The sequence below is a fragment of the Mollisia scopiformis genome (assembly GCF_001500285.1).
Source record: "Mollisia scopiformis unplaced genomic scaffold LY89scaffold_18, whole genome shotgun sequence".
In the NCBI taxonomy this organism is placed as follows: Eukaryota; Fungi; Ascomycota; class Leotiomycetes; order Helotiales; family Mollisiaceae; genus Mollisia; species Mollisia scopiformis.
Window position 1 is genome coordinate 133,078 of NW_017263598.1, and position 12,916 is coordinate 145,993.

General features: G+C 47.4%; 5 protein-coding genes across 5 annotated transcripts; 3 read left to right on the forward strand and 2 right to left on the reverse strand.

Moving 5' to 3' along the window:
- Positions 1 to 678: 678 nt before the first annotated feature.
- On the reverse strand, positions 679 to 1,244 carry LY89DRAFT_145554 (uncharacterized protein). The gene has a single exon (XM_018205348.1). It carries the CDS (start codon positions 1,182 to 1,184, stop codon positions 801 to 803), a length of 384 nt encoding a protein of 127 aa, XP_018068041.1. The 5' UTR covers positions 1,185 to 1,244; the 3' UTR covers positions 679 to 800.
- Positions 1,245 to 3,548: 2,304 nt separating this feature from the next.
- LY89DRAFT_698869 (FAD-binding domain-containing protein) lies at positions 3,549 to 5,810 on the forward strand (the record flags this gene model as incomplete). Its single annotated transcript, XM_018217013.1, has 5 exons — positions 3,549 to 4,056; positions 4,165 to 4,219; positions 4,300 to 4,691; positions 4,743 to 5,680; positions 5,796 to 5,810. The coding sequence occupies 5 exons, from the start codon at positions 3,549 to 3,551 to the stop codon at positions 5,808 to 5,810; spliced, it is 1,908 nt and encodes a 635-aa protein (XP_018068042.1).
- A 611-nt stretch (positions 5,811 to 6,421) lies between these two features.
- LY89DRAFT_590390 (beta-lactamase/transpeptidase-like protein) lies at positions 6,422 to 8,091 on the forward strand (the record flags this gene model as incomplete). The annotated part of the gene is made up of 2 exons (XM_018209589.1): positions 6,422 to 7,532; positions 7,670 to 8,091. 2 exons carry the CDS (start codon positions 6,422 to 6,424, stop codon positions 8,089 to 8,091), a joined length of 1,533 nt encoding a protein of 510 aa, XP_018068043.1.
- LY89DRAFT_687083 (uncharacterized protein) lies at positions 8,017 to 9,616 on the reverse strand. The gene has a single exon (XM_018215421.1). The coding sequence runs from the start codon at positions 9,595 to 9,597 to the stop codon at positions 8,191 to 8,193; it is 1,407 nt and encodes a 468-aa protein (XP_018068044.1). The 5' UTR covers positions 9,598 to 9,616; the 3' UTR covers positions 8,017 to 8,190.
- Positions 9,617 to 11,514: 1,898 nt separating this feature from the next.
- LY89DRAFT_590575 (cell surface spherulin 4-like protein) lies at positions 11,515 to 12,400 on the forward strand (the record flags this gene model as incomplete). Its single annotated transcript, XM_018209602.1, has 3 exons — positions 11,515 to 11,618; positions 11,673 to 12,021; positions 12,086 to 12,400. Coding segments are annotated over 3 exons (768 nt in total), but the record flags the coding sequence as incomplete, so codon positions are not given.
- Between the last annotated feature and the right edge of the window lie 516 nt (positions 12,401 to 12,916).

Sequence of the window (12,916 nt, forward strand, 5' to 3'; positions counted from 1 at the left end):
AGAAGTCTGCCTGGACGGTATTCGTGTCCTTGGCATGACAAATGAGCCAAGGCCAGCAGTATCCTTTACTGTCGAATTCGCCCCTGCTGTCACTTTTCCTGAGGAGGCTTTGACACTGAGGTTAGCAACAAAGCTTTGAAATGGACATAACAGCACTGGTAGACGTGAATAGTCAATGTTTCGCCGTGATATCTTGAATACAACTTCGTTGCACGTTGACGTTTCTGCGATTTTAGCAATCTCTGGCAAGAGGATTCATACTTTCCTTAGAGGTTTCGTGGTTCATTTGCAGAGGACTTGATCTTAAGTTGTTACATCGGAATTGTTGATTACAAGGCTGACCAGCTTGTTACAAGGTAAGAGCATCAAAGTTTATGCGGTTTGGACAAGGTTTCGTCCGTTATTAGTTTGCAATCTGTTGTCACCATCACCAACCCAAAATCACCTGGAAATTGCTTATGGGTTTTGTCTTACTCAACAAATTGAAGCTACAGTCAATCTATACCTCAGAAGAGATTACTTTGGCACGCCAGAATGGTCTGTGTGTTTGCCTTTCAAGTGAGCTTTTTGGTAGATTACCGAAGGTCGAGTTGAGTTCACTTGTCATGTGTCTGCCTTTATCACTTGCGATGATCTTGTATCGAAACCCGAAACGGAGGACTGGACGGGGCGAGACTTGAGCCATAAAAATATACTTGAGTCAAATGTTGGTATATACGAAGCGGAATGCATTACACTAATCTCTCTGTCCTTAGGAGCCACCCTTAGACCCTCGTTACCCCTGGTCTGATTGGCCGAAATCACTCCACTCTTTTCCAACAATGATTAAAAGGTAACGCCCGCAACTCCTCGCTGACATCAAATCCCATCACGTATCTCTCTAATCCCACTGTCCGGCTCTCGTGAGACACATGAAGAATAACCGGAATGGGCTTTCCGCGATGGAGTATCGTGTCATCTGCCTCCCACATCTGTGGCTTGTCTCCCCCAGGCGGAGCCTCGATGGAGGAAACGGCTGAGCGACGCGGAGCGAAAGTAATCGTGATTGGTGTGGGTCGAGTGATATGAAGAACCTGATGCCAGATCTTCAGCCTTAGCTCGGCTGGAAGATGCGCGAAAGGGTGGAATGTTTCGCGTTGAGGTGGTGAGGATGAGTGTGGCGACGATGCAAGTTGTGATGCCATCTCAAGTGTTTTATGTTGTGTAGCTTCAAGGGTTGTAATGTATGTATAGATGCTGATGTTTGATGTCGAGAAGTCAAATGCCGTTAGAGACAAGTCTGCTACCCCGCTTAAGTGGGATCAGCACGTGACTTGAATCATCAAAATATAGATAGGGATTTAAGCATCTTCAAGACGATGTCGAGGTGAAAAGAGCAGTCGTAAACATCCCCAGTGCGAAATTGTAATGTCCAGTGCTTTGCAAGTCCGCTTGATCAGCCGTACACACGTTGGTGAGCAGTTCTCGCTTAATTAGTCCTCGGTACTTATGATAGGGGAGCGGATCTTTACGAACATGGGGACAAAAGTCCGTGCGTTCAGGGCATCAGAATCATGAATTTTATTAATTAATTAGCTGTAGACCAGCCACATCGCTTAATTAAGTCGTGTACCCAGAAGTCCTGCTGCTCAATAAGCCCATTGATCCATTCCTGAGGAATTTTGTCCCATTCTTCTAATACTGCTACAACCATTTGAACCTCAGTTGTTGGCTGCCTTAGGCGCCTATGGAGAGCTTGTTTTATTCTCCTCCAGCACTTCTCAATAGGATTCATATCAGGGCTAACTGCAGGATGGGGGAATAGAGTAATACCCATAGAAGTACGCCAAGTAGCACAAATATTGCTAGTAGTCTTGTGGCCGTGAGCAGAGTTGCCGTCTTCCATGAACTGAGGGGTCTTCCCAGGCCCCAAAACAGCCGCAAAAGCAGCTAAAAAATCCTGAATATAAGGCTTGAGTACTTGAGCAAGGTAATCAGTTTGTGTAAATGCCCCACTCTTCCCAGTTCCATGAATGTTGATCAATGGACTTTTGTATCCGTAGCCTACAGCACCAAAGAAGTGTACAGGAATAGTGCCACCTCTATGCATTTGGAATTGAATGCAGTCAGGATGACAGCGTTCCTTCTTATTCCTAATACACCTCTGCTTGCATTTCTTCCCTCCAACTTGAAATGTGACCTCATCTGAGTACAGTATCTGACTCCATTCCCAAATAGTCCAAAACATGTGTGCTATCCCCCACAGCCACCGCGCATTGGCTTGGGTCTTAGTGAGGTAGGGCTTTTGGCAGCAGATACAAGAGTAGTATCCAGCTTCTTTGCAGCGGCGTTTGAGGGTCTTGACAGAGCAAGAGAGTTGCAATTCATCGTGTATTTGGATCCAATTCAGCACTCTAGTTGCATGGTCGGTGCAAATATACTCAATAATATCTCTAACCTCCTGTTCATTGAGGGATTCTCTGGGTCTCCCTGTGCGTGTAGGGCGCGCTCTTTCAGGCACATCGTATAGTAGGATCTTCCTAACTGTGCTGTCTCCTAGGTGGTAGTAGCCCTGGAGCTGTTGCAGGCCTATTTTAGCGAATTTGAAGAGCCGGCGTATGCCCTCTTTGTGCTTGGTTCTGATCTCTGCACCTGGGAGACGTGGAGACATAGGTGGAGTGGTAAAAGGATCCATAATGGTGGAGTTGTTGATAGTTTAGTCCTAATGTGAAGAGTTTTAATTTCGAGGTTCTACAGCCTGAACGCACAGACTTTTGTCCCCATGTTCGTTAGTCAAGCCTACCTCTTGAGTTTTCAACAAGCAAAATTTGGTGACAGGAGCATTACGTTCAAAGGCAGGGCAAAAGTCCCGTGTCGCTTCATTGCTACAGGCGTTGTCTCCACCAACGCGGCTGTGTTTACCTCGCAAGATCAATGTCACCCAACGCGGGGTTGTCCGAAAACATATTTCCCTGCAGCATCATTATTGGAATACCAAGCTTCCGAGCAAGACAGTCCAATCGAGAGCCTCTGAACGACCAGCATTCTCCATCTTTCAGTCGCATCCTTTCATTCAAAGACAAGCATTCCACAGCTCGGACAGTCTTAGTAATTGTGCTCGTTGAGGCTGTAAAAGCTTATTCTCTGATATCCAATCGTCCGTATGCAACCCGGGACCAGAGCTATGCCAGAACAATCATTTTGCCTGAATCAAATCTGCAGACGGCGCATGTTCTCAAAACTTTACAAATTGTAGCTGCCACCGCTTTGTAAGCATCTATTTCCACAATACTGCTGCAGAAAGCCTGGTATTCCGCACGATGAGAATTATTGCATCAATGTTCCCCTGGTTGCCAGCACTCATCCGGGAGCGAGTGCGATGGAAATATGGAATGAGGTGCTTCAAATGAAGTTAATCTGTTCTAGTGCTGGCCCTAGATGTATATATTCAGATATGATCCATTTTGTTTAGTTCGGAGCGCCTCAGGACTTTTCTAATCATAATTTTGAGGCTTGGAAAAGTGGAGTTTCCTGCTCGACTTCAAGTTGCCAACTTTGCAGAAGACGTGATGTTCTTCCCATCTACCCTACTCCTATCGACCTTCGTCTGGGATTCTATCTCAGCTCAAGGAGTCAACTTCTCCTTTGAGAACATAACATTGAGCGATGCTGACGTTGAAAATGACCCGAGCATAGCCTTTGGTGACTTATCGAGCCCTTCAGCCATCCCTACATCGAATGGCTGCAAAGTCTTCCCCGGGGATAAGCAATGGCCAAGTTATGAGAAATGGAGGAACTTCAATCACAGCCTGGGTGGCGCTCTGATCAAAGGACTTCCTCCTGCTATTGTCTGTTATACTGGAACCTACAATACAGCGGAATGCGCGGCAGTGGTATCACAATATTTTAATGGATCGTTGATTACCGACAATCCTGTTAGAATTGAGAATGAATGGCTAGATGGAGATTCATGTCCAGCACAAGCCTACGACAATGTTCCAGGAGGGAACACAACCAATCCAACTTGCGATGTGGCAGCATATCCTGCATATGTCATCAATGTTACGACTGTCAAGCGTATGAACGATTTTTCCTTCTTTCTTGAAGTATGCAGGCTCACAACAGTTTTGCTTTGGAAGCAAGATACCAAGAGCAGCATTCGATATAGTGCTAACAGGATTCCAGAGATACAATTAGCAGTGAACTTTGCTCGAAATTCTGGGATTCGCCTTATCATCAAGTGAGCTTTTCTTTCCTTAGGTGATCTCAGTACGCTCTGAGGAACCGATCTGATGAAGGAGTTCTGATAACTTGCCACAGAAACACGGGTCATAATCTTCGCGGCCAGTCAGCAGGAGCAGGTTCTTTGAGTGTTTGGACACATCATTTGAAAGATTTTGATTTCTTGCCATCATTCTCCATTAGCAACTTTTCAAGTAGAGCAGCTAGAGTTGCCGTTGGTCTCCAGAGTTCCGATCTTGCAGCAGCTGCACTCGAGGCAAATGTCACCCTAGTGATACCAGGTGGCGTTACAGTTGGTGGCGTAGGTGGTTGGTTCATGGGCGGAGGCCATGGTTTTCACACTTCAAAATTGGGTCTTGGTGCGGACCAAGTTTTGTCTCTTAATTTGGTCACTGCAGATGGACACTTCATAGTCGCTGATCCAAACATTAATACGGACCTCTTCTGGGCGCTGCGAGGTGGCGGCGGGAGTAAGTGTTTTGCAATTTTCCCAAATTCATAAGGCTTACTTGAGACACTAGGTACTTGGGGAATTGTCACCTCGGTGATTGTGAAAGCCTACGATATATCAAATACCGCAGTTGTCTCCCATCCAATTACGGTCTCCAACGGCAACCTCACAGGGATCACTTCCACCACGAATGGGTCCTTCTGGGCGGCCATTCGCACATATCTTCAATTTGTCCCAAAAATATGCGATGCAGGAGGTGTCGGATTCAACTTCCTATACAATTACGGGGACGCATTATTGGAATTCACGGTGCTCTTGCTCATGCCAGGAATGACAGTCCCTCAAGCGGATGCCTTCGCTCAGCCTCTCTATCAAGCCTTCCAAGAAGAAGGCATAAACATCACGGACCCAAACGTTGTGTCAAAGCGATCAATGTTCTCAGCAGAGCCATCCTTGGTTAATTCAGCACCAATCGCATACCCATCTCGCGGTGCAGGAGCTATGAACTTGCGCCTCGCTAGCCGTCTCTTTCCACGAAAGAATTTGGAAGACCCAACTCTCCTCAATGCAACATTTAACGCGATCTATACCGCTGTGGTAGAGGGCGGCTATACACTCCACAGTGCAAATCACTGCCCCACTCTAGCAGTAGCCGGCTACCCAGATGATGCAGTGCTTCCTGCTTATCGTGAGACTGCAATGCACGCACAATTATGGGATGACGGATATGCAATTGGTCCCGTTAAGCTTCAGGCACAGAGGTATAAGCGCTTGGCTAGCTATTTCAAACTGTGGAAAGACGTAAGCCCAGGTGCGGGATCTTATATGGGCGAGGCTGACCCTGCGGAGTTGGACTGGCAGTCAGCTTTTTACGGGACTAATTATCCGCGTTTACTTTCCATCAAGAACAAGTGGGATCCGTGGGGCCTCTTCTGGGCAAAAACAGCGGTGGGAAGCGAGGGCTGGGAGGTATCAACACCGTTTCCGCGAAAAGTACCTACGCAAAATGTGAGTGACCCCTCCTTATTGCGTCTCAATTTATCCGATGAGATGCTTGCACATGTGCTTGATATTTGTGTGCTAAACAGATCAGGGACCACTTTGCAAGATTAATTCATTGTAGAGAGAACCGAAATGAGTCTCAAAGTAGTAGAAAACATTGGCTCTTGCTAGGCGAACATTATGCACCGGAGTAAAAAAAGAAAAATGCAGGCCATCTATATATCACCTCTTAGAGACTTATTATTCCCAAAGGAATTGCCTGTGTCTAACAGTTCAATAACGAGTTCTTCAGAGTGAATACAGCAAATACCCCATTATCGGATCCGATGTCTTCTTCCCAGTCCATGGTTTCTTCATCTCCGGGACGAGACTGATCATTCTCCATTCCACCAAACAGCTTTTTGATACTGTAGTTGCACCTTCCAGGTCCTCATCATACTGCATCACTCAACCAATGACCAAAGGGATTAGGTATGTAGCACATGTGAGATTGGAGTCACGTGGGGTAATGATTCTACAATCACCCAGGTATGACCAAATGTTGCTCTTTAGGCTTGCCCTTGAGCAAACAGACAATTCGCAGGTTCTAGAGCCAGGTCGCAGAGAGACAAGTCGACATGAGTTCCAGCGGAGATATGTCCTGTCATGCAGCTTCCACCCTTAGGAGCTGCAGCTAGCCGAACCGAGCGGGATCATGGCCCATGAAGCTCAGCTCCATCTACAACTCATTCTCAGCATCTCGGCGAAATGACTGCTCCGAACTTACAGGTCCGCAATGAAGAAGCACCATCTGAGGGAAGCTTCCACCAGACTGGGATCTTAGATGTCGGACATCATTCCGAGTCAAGTCGATCGCAAACCATAATCGAAGATCTCATTCAGGCGCAGGTAGCTGAGAAGTCTATCCATGACATCCTCGTTGATCTCGGTACCCCGTTTGTCTCTCTTGCGGTTCTCGAGGAAGGACGTATCACAGCAAAAATCATTGGACCGCCAAGTTCTTCGTCGAGCGATTCTACGTTGAATAATGACACCATCTTTCAGGCAGCTAGCATATCAAAGCCAATCACAGCCATGGCTGTCGTGAAGCTCTGCCAGGAGGGCAAACTTGATCTCGACAGCCCGATTTCCGAGTATCTTAGTCAAGATCAGATATTGTGGTTCTCAACCCCCAAAACTCTACCGTTGGCGTCGCAAATCACTCTCCGGCAACTACTTTCTCATACATCAGGTCTTTCATGTCACGGAGTCCCAGGCTACGCAACTATAGATGTCCCAACCGTTGAGCAAATCCTGCGAGGCGATGGACCAAGTAACAACGAACCTATAACAATGGCATTTGTCCCTGGTCAAGGATCCCATTACTCCGGTGGTGGTCTCACAGTGGTTCAGCTGATTCTTGAGGTCCGTCTCGGCAAGCCATTCTACGAACTCATGGATGAGCTTGTCCTCCGTCCTTTGGAGATGACTCGAAGCATATTCAAATTCCTCCCTGAGAGCGAGAAGAATTATGCTCCTGCCCACATGAACGGCATAATCAGATCGAATCCAGATCATCATAACTTCCCAGAACGCGCAGCGGCTGGATTGTGGACTACGCCCACGGATCTCCTGAAAGCCATACGAGCTATGCAGAAATCTCTGGATTCTGGTGGCTTTCTTGAGCGTAAGTGGGCACAAGAAATGCTGACGGAAGTGGAGAGGTTTGGTATAGGATGGAGAGCGAAGAAAGGAGAGGGTCAGTTTGGTCATTCTGGGAGCAATGATCCTGGGTATCTCTCCTTTGTCGGTGGATTTGCTGAACTGCCACACGGGGATGATGATAAGGTTGAAAAGAAGGCGTACCCAAAAGACTGTGGTAAGCCCTCTCACTTTGTGAAAGCAAGCTCCTTGCCTTTGTGTTGTTTCTCTGCTTTCGTGAGTCTCAAAGCTGTCTACTTCTTTCCACTGCATGCATGATACCAGAACCTTCTGATTCTGAACTTGTTGGTCTAGGTATTGGTGTCATGACGAGCTCCGTGCTCGGCATGGTGGTGATAGAGAAGATTGTCGCAGCAGTTGCCTACGTCAAGAACTGGCCAGCGATACCCGAACTCGAATCGGTACCTTTCATGGACCGCAAGAAAACGATCGATCAGAAAGCTAAAGAGTGGTGTGGAAAGTGGGGTCCCGGGGACTGGACATTGTTTGAAAATCATGGATTGTTTATCCAGGTTGGAAAGTTTCCACCGATGCCACTTGTTGCGGCAGCCTGTCCGCCGCAGCAGTATGATGAAGGGAGCTCGATTGATCTCGTGATAGATGGGTTGGAGATGATGCTCAGACTTGGTTGGAAGGAAAAAGCTAGGATCATTGAGGTATGGCAGGAGGGAGACATACGATCGCTTGAACGATTGGAGAAAGAGGACAAACAGTAGTTTTATAAAGCGGCAGCGGTTAACACTCTGTACCTATTTCAATTCGGCTTGTCATGGTACCGCCTTCTACAACATCTTCTCCACAACTCTACTTACAGTTTACCGAGCCTCCAAATACTTCCCAAAGCCCTCGGGGCCTTTCAAAGCATCCACCTCTTCGGGCATGACTCCCACCATGACCTCGGCTGATCCATCAGGTAATTTAGGATAGACGCAGTTGAATGCCTCACCAATGGTTCCTGGATACCTGAACCTGACCACCTTGCCGAATGCCTCTCCCCAGTCATCACTATACAGCGAGCTGCTTGTCCAATCCGTTCCCATTGCCACTGCAATGGTAGAGGTGCCAACCATGAAACCCCACCCTATCCAGGTTTCCTTCAGCTTTGTCATGTAGCTCGCCACGATCTCTGGGTTGACAGCTGTAATAGCACGACGCAGGGAGCTGGCAGCATATTGAAGGCCAGACGGCGAGAGAAGCTTTTCGAGGTCCAAATCCGCGGTCAATTGGTAGACAGCATTGCCGATATACGAAGTTGGCAAGTTGAGATGACGGCGGCAATCAGATGGCATGAATATTTTCGATGCTGTGGATAATGGGGTATCTCGTGCTGATCTTCGACTGCGGATCAGCATGACAGTACGCCATATAAGGGCACTGAGTGCATCGTGTGTTGATATCGGTGGAGCTTCTGGCCGAGTAGCGTCTGCTTTCAGCAGAGCCAGCCCTGCTGGAGGGATGCGCAAAATTATTGGGGTTTCTGGAGACGAAGCCTCAAAAGAACGAGTGGCTCGGTCTACTTCAGTCTCTGTAGTTGCTGGAGTAGACGATTCTATCCTGAAGGCGGGATGCTCTTCTATGTTGAAGGGCTTGTAGCTCGTGGTATCTCTGAGAAGACTTCGATCCAGACCCAACTTCCTCTGACCGCGAGGCTGATTCGTTGTGTTGGAATTTGGTGCAAGTCGAGTCTCCTCACTCAAGATCCTCATCAACTCATCCGTCCCAGACCCATCAGCCAGATGATGCGAGATCGTGAAGGAGATGATCGTACCACCTTCAATGGCAGTATACTGAGCCTTGCAAGCAGCCGATGGGCTCTCGGGACTTTGAGGAATGGGCATGAGCAACTCTTCGGGGAGATGAAGAGTTGAGAAGTTGCCAGCCTCGAGCTCCTCAAAAGAACGTATTTTCCCTCTTAGATCTCTAACAAGAAGCTCAATGCCTTTATCGGGAACGATCGTACGCCAATCTTCTTTGCCATGGCTGGCTTGATCCGGGGGTAGAGGTACGACCTTGCCACCTAAAATCGGGCATTGCGAGACAAGAGCTTGGAGACCAACTTTGAATGCGGCGAGCTGTGCATCTCGCTGCGCAGAGTCAGTGCAGCGGAAAATGAGGAGGCGGCAGCTGTAGTGTTCGAGATGGCGGCCGTCGAGCGGGGCCAGATCGACGTGAAAAGATGGACCTTCAATGAAGATGTTGTGATCGAAGGATAATGCAGCCATAGTAACGTGTGGTGTTACTTGAGGGAGTGCAAGATTTCCTTTGGTGGGGTCGTGAAGTTGCTGCTTTACGTGAAGCCTCGGCTCTTTTCTGATTAGTCACGTTCCTCCTAAGAAAAAGACTTCATCAAGATCGCTTTCTAGATAGGAATATAAACGGTTTCTCAAGAAATCTGATTCTCTTAAATATCGACCAAGATAGTCGAAGTCTTCACACGAGACTATGGCCTACATAAGCCACTTCACGTGATATGGAAACAAGAACCAACCGTTTTCCAGCTGTGGATGAGCATCGATGAGTCGATATGAGTGAGCGACCGCTTGACGCAGTAATGGCTAGAATTTTTAGTCAGTCTCCTTGCCGTATCCCGATCAGTAATACTAAGCACTGTCCTGTTCTTGGCAGTTTTGTATACTTACTGAGGTAATGCTGATGCATTGCCATAAGAAATTGTGTAACCGTGTGGAATATGATTCTCGCAAATCGCGCGAATTGTGCATGCGCTGAGTGCGCTGAACGCGCCAAACCTGCAAGGCAAGGGCGAGCTCCTGATATATACTCGTTCCATCAAAAGCAGATCCTGTTGCCTTCGCTGTGATTTGCAAGCAATATGAGGACTAGTGAAGAAGAACCATCCTGTGTCAACAGACCAACCTGGCAAGTGGAAAAAACCTTTAAGCTTGAGGTGGTAAAAGAGCAGCAAACATGATGGTATGGAGGGGCTCTTGTACAATTTTGGCCAAAACCTAATTATTTAAAGCTTTGCACCTTTGCATTTGCGGCTTTAAGGTATTAAGGTTTTGTAACTTTGTAGCATTGCATATTAGAGAAAAATTATAAGCTCTAGACTAATCAGAGAGCAGGGTTTCATTTTGCTATTGCCATCTGAGTAGTGATGTACAATCCTAAGTCCCAGCCCTCAATGTAGCTCAGTTCTTAGCTCTCAGGCTCCCTCGGTCCTGACAGCATCCTCATTCCCAGCCTCCCTGTCTCTCTCCCTACTCTCCCTCTCCCTACTCTCTCTCTCTCTACTCTCCCTCTCCCTACTCTCCCTACTCTCCCTACTCTCCCTACTCTCCCTACTCTCCCTACTCTCCCTCTCATTAGCCTCCCTAACCCTAGCCCTAACTACTATGACTTTTATGGCTTCTCTAAACCTGACCCTCCAAAGCTCTCAAGCCTATCCTAGCTTTGACAAAAACTTGTTCTTCCTTTTTAAAAAAAAAAAAAAATTCTTACAAAAATATCAAAATATTGAAGTTATTCGAGTTATTTTAATTATGTTATCGAATCGGGCTAAGCTCCCATTTTATGCCACAATGCTGCAAAGTTGCAAAACCTCAATACCCTAAAGCAGCAAATGCAAAGGTGCAAATTCTTAAATAATTAGGTTTTGGCCAAAATTGTACGAAAGCCCCGCCATAGATGGGAAGTGGTTTCACGGAGATGCTCTTCTACATTTGGGAGACCATCGGGACTGCGCTAGAAGATCAAAGTTAAGATCAAGACCAGGTTTGAATCATAGAGCCTAGTATGAAGATAATAGCAATTGCTGAAAATTATGCACAGAGCGATATATCGCAGTTAAATATTCCGAGACTACCTAGGTAGATGAACATGACGGAAAGCTCGGCCATTTTTCAGTGACCTCGCTTAGCTTCAGGGGCAGATTTGGGGTCATCCAGGGTCTCAGGTCTCCATTCGGTACCTGAAATTGCCACTCCGACTTCCTTACAGGGCCTGATATTACAGGGAATGTGTCTGCCAACAACACTTCTTGTGACCGACCTGTCTCACCTTGTGATCTCAACAAGCGTTGCGTACGCCCAACTCGTTAACAAAAATTAAGGATAATGAAGAAATCGGATTAATAGTACCTGGCATCTAAAATCCCAACTTCTACGCTAAGAAATATCCACAATTCAAACTCCCCAGTCGAATCAGAGATGCCTCCCAACTCCACAGTCATTCTCCCCCTATACATCTACCCCCTCCCCGGAGCCTGGGACCGTCTCCACACCGCGTACGCCTCTCATCCTTCCCCCAACCCCCAAAATCCGCTAACCTCCCTCCACAGAATATCCTCCAACCCCACCCTCCACTTCATAATAATCCTCAACCCGCACAACGGCCCCGGCGCCTGTCCCTTACCAGACGAGCGCTATTCAGAGGAAATCCCAAAACTCAACGCGCGCGCCAACGTCACGACTGTGGGGTACGTTCGCGTTGATTACTACAAGAGGAGCCTCAGTGATGTTTTCCGGGACGTGGAGAAGTACGCTGGATGGGTGAAAAGGGAGGGGCTCGGGATAGGAGGGATCTTTCTGGATGAGACGCCCAATTTGTGGGAGGTGGGGAAGGGGGACTATTTGGATGCTGTGGGGGAGTATGTTAAATCCTCGACGGGGTTGAAGGGAGAGCGATTGGTGAGAGAGATGCTTTCTTTTTTGTCTTTTGGTGGGTTTTTTGTTGACGTGATGGGATGGATAGGTTATTCATAATCCCGGGACTGTTCCTGATCCTGAGTTTGCGGATCCAGGGCCGGATATCACGACTGTTGTGGAAGAAGGTTTTGCGAGGTATAAATCGACCTTGCTGCAGGAAAGGCTCACGAAGCTGCTGCGTTACGATAGGAGTAGTTGTGTATATATGGTGCATTCGGTTCCGGAAAGAGAGCTTGAAAGTGTGGTACATGAGTTGCGGCATCGTGGGAAGTATCTGTTTGTTACAACTTTATCGTCGAATTACTACTGTAGTTTTGGGACGAGCTGGGAACGTTTTATCCAGGCCATGCAGCACCAGTAGGTAGGGCAGTCGTGCGTTAGAATACGAGAGAAAAATCATCTGGCGTCTTCAAGCTTTGCGAAATGGATCTCGTGAGTATCAGTGGTCACGGGCTCATTATTAAGTTAAGCCTCCGTCTCATAGCTCTAAGGCGATGTTTGGAATCTCAGAGATAGTGGGGCCGCGTGGAGTGGATCACTTGTGACATTCATGCTGCGGAAGTTGTTGTACAGTGATATCCTCGCTTGAGGAAAGTAAGCAGGGAAGGGGTGAAGATTGATGGATAGCATTTGGACTTGAATGGAATATCTCCGTAGAGAATGAGTAGTAACACAACAGTGAAGAGCAAACCAGATCAGCTAGATGTAAGAGGATGGCCGACTGAGTGAAGGATCTTCGAAAGCTTAACCTCCCAGAAAGGTCGTGTGGGTTGCATCTCAGTCAAGCGAGACAATCAAATACAACATGCACTGGGGGATGAACACAATAGACGATTCTCCAATTGCCTGAAAGTGGCATATCAAAGCATTTGTTCCA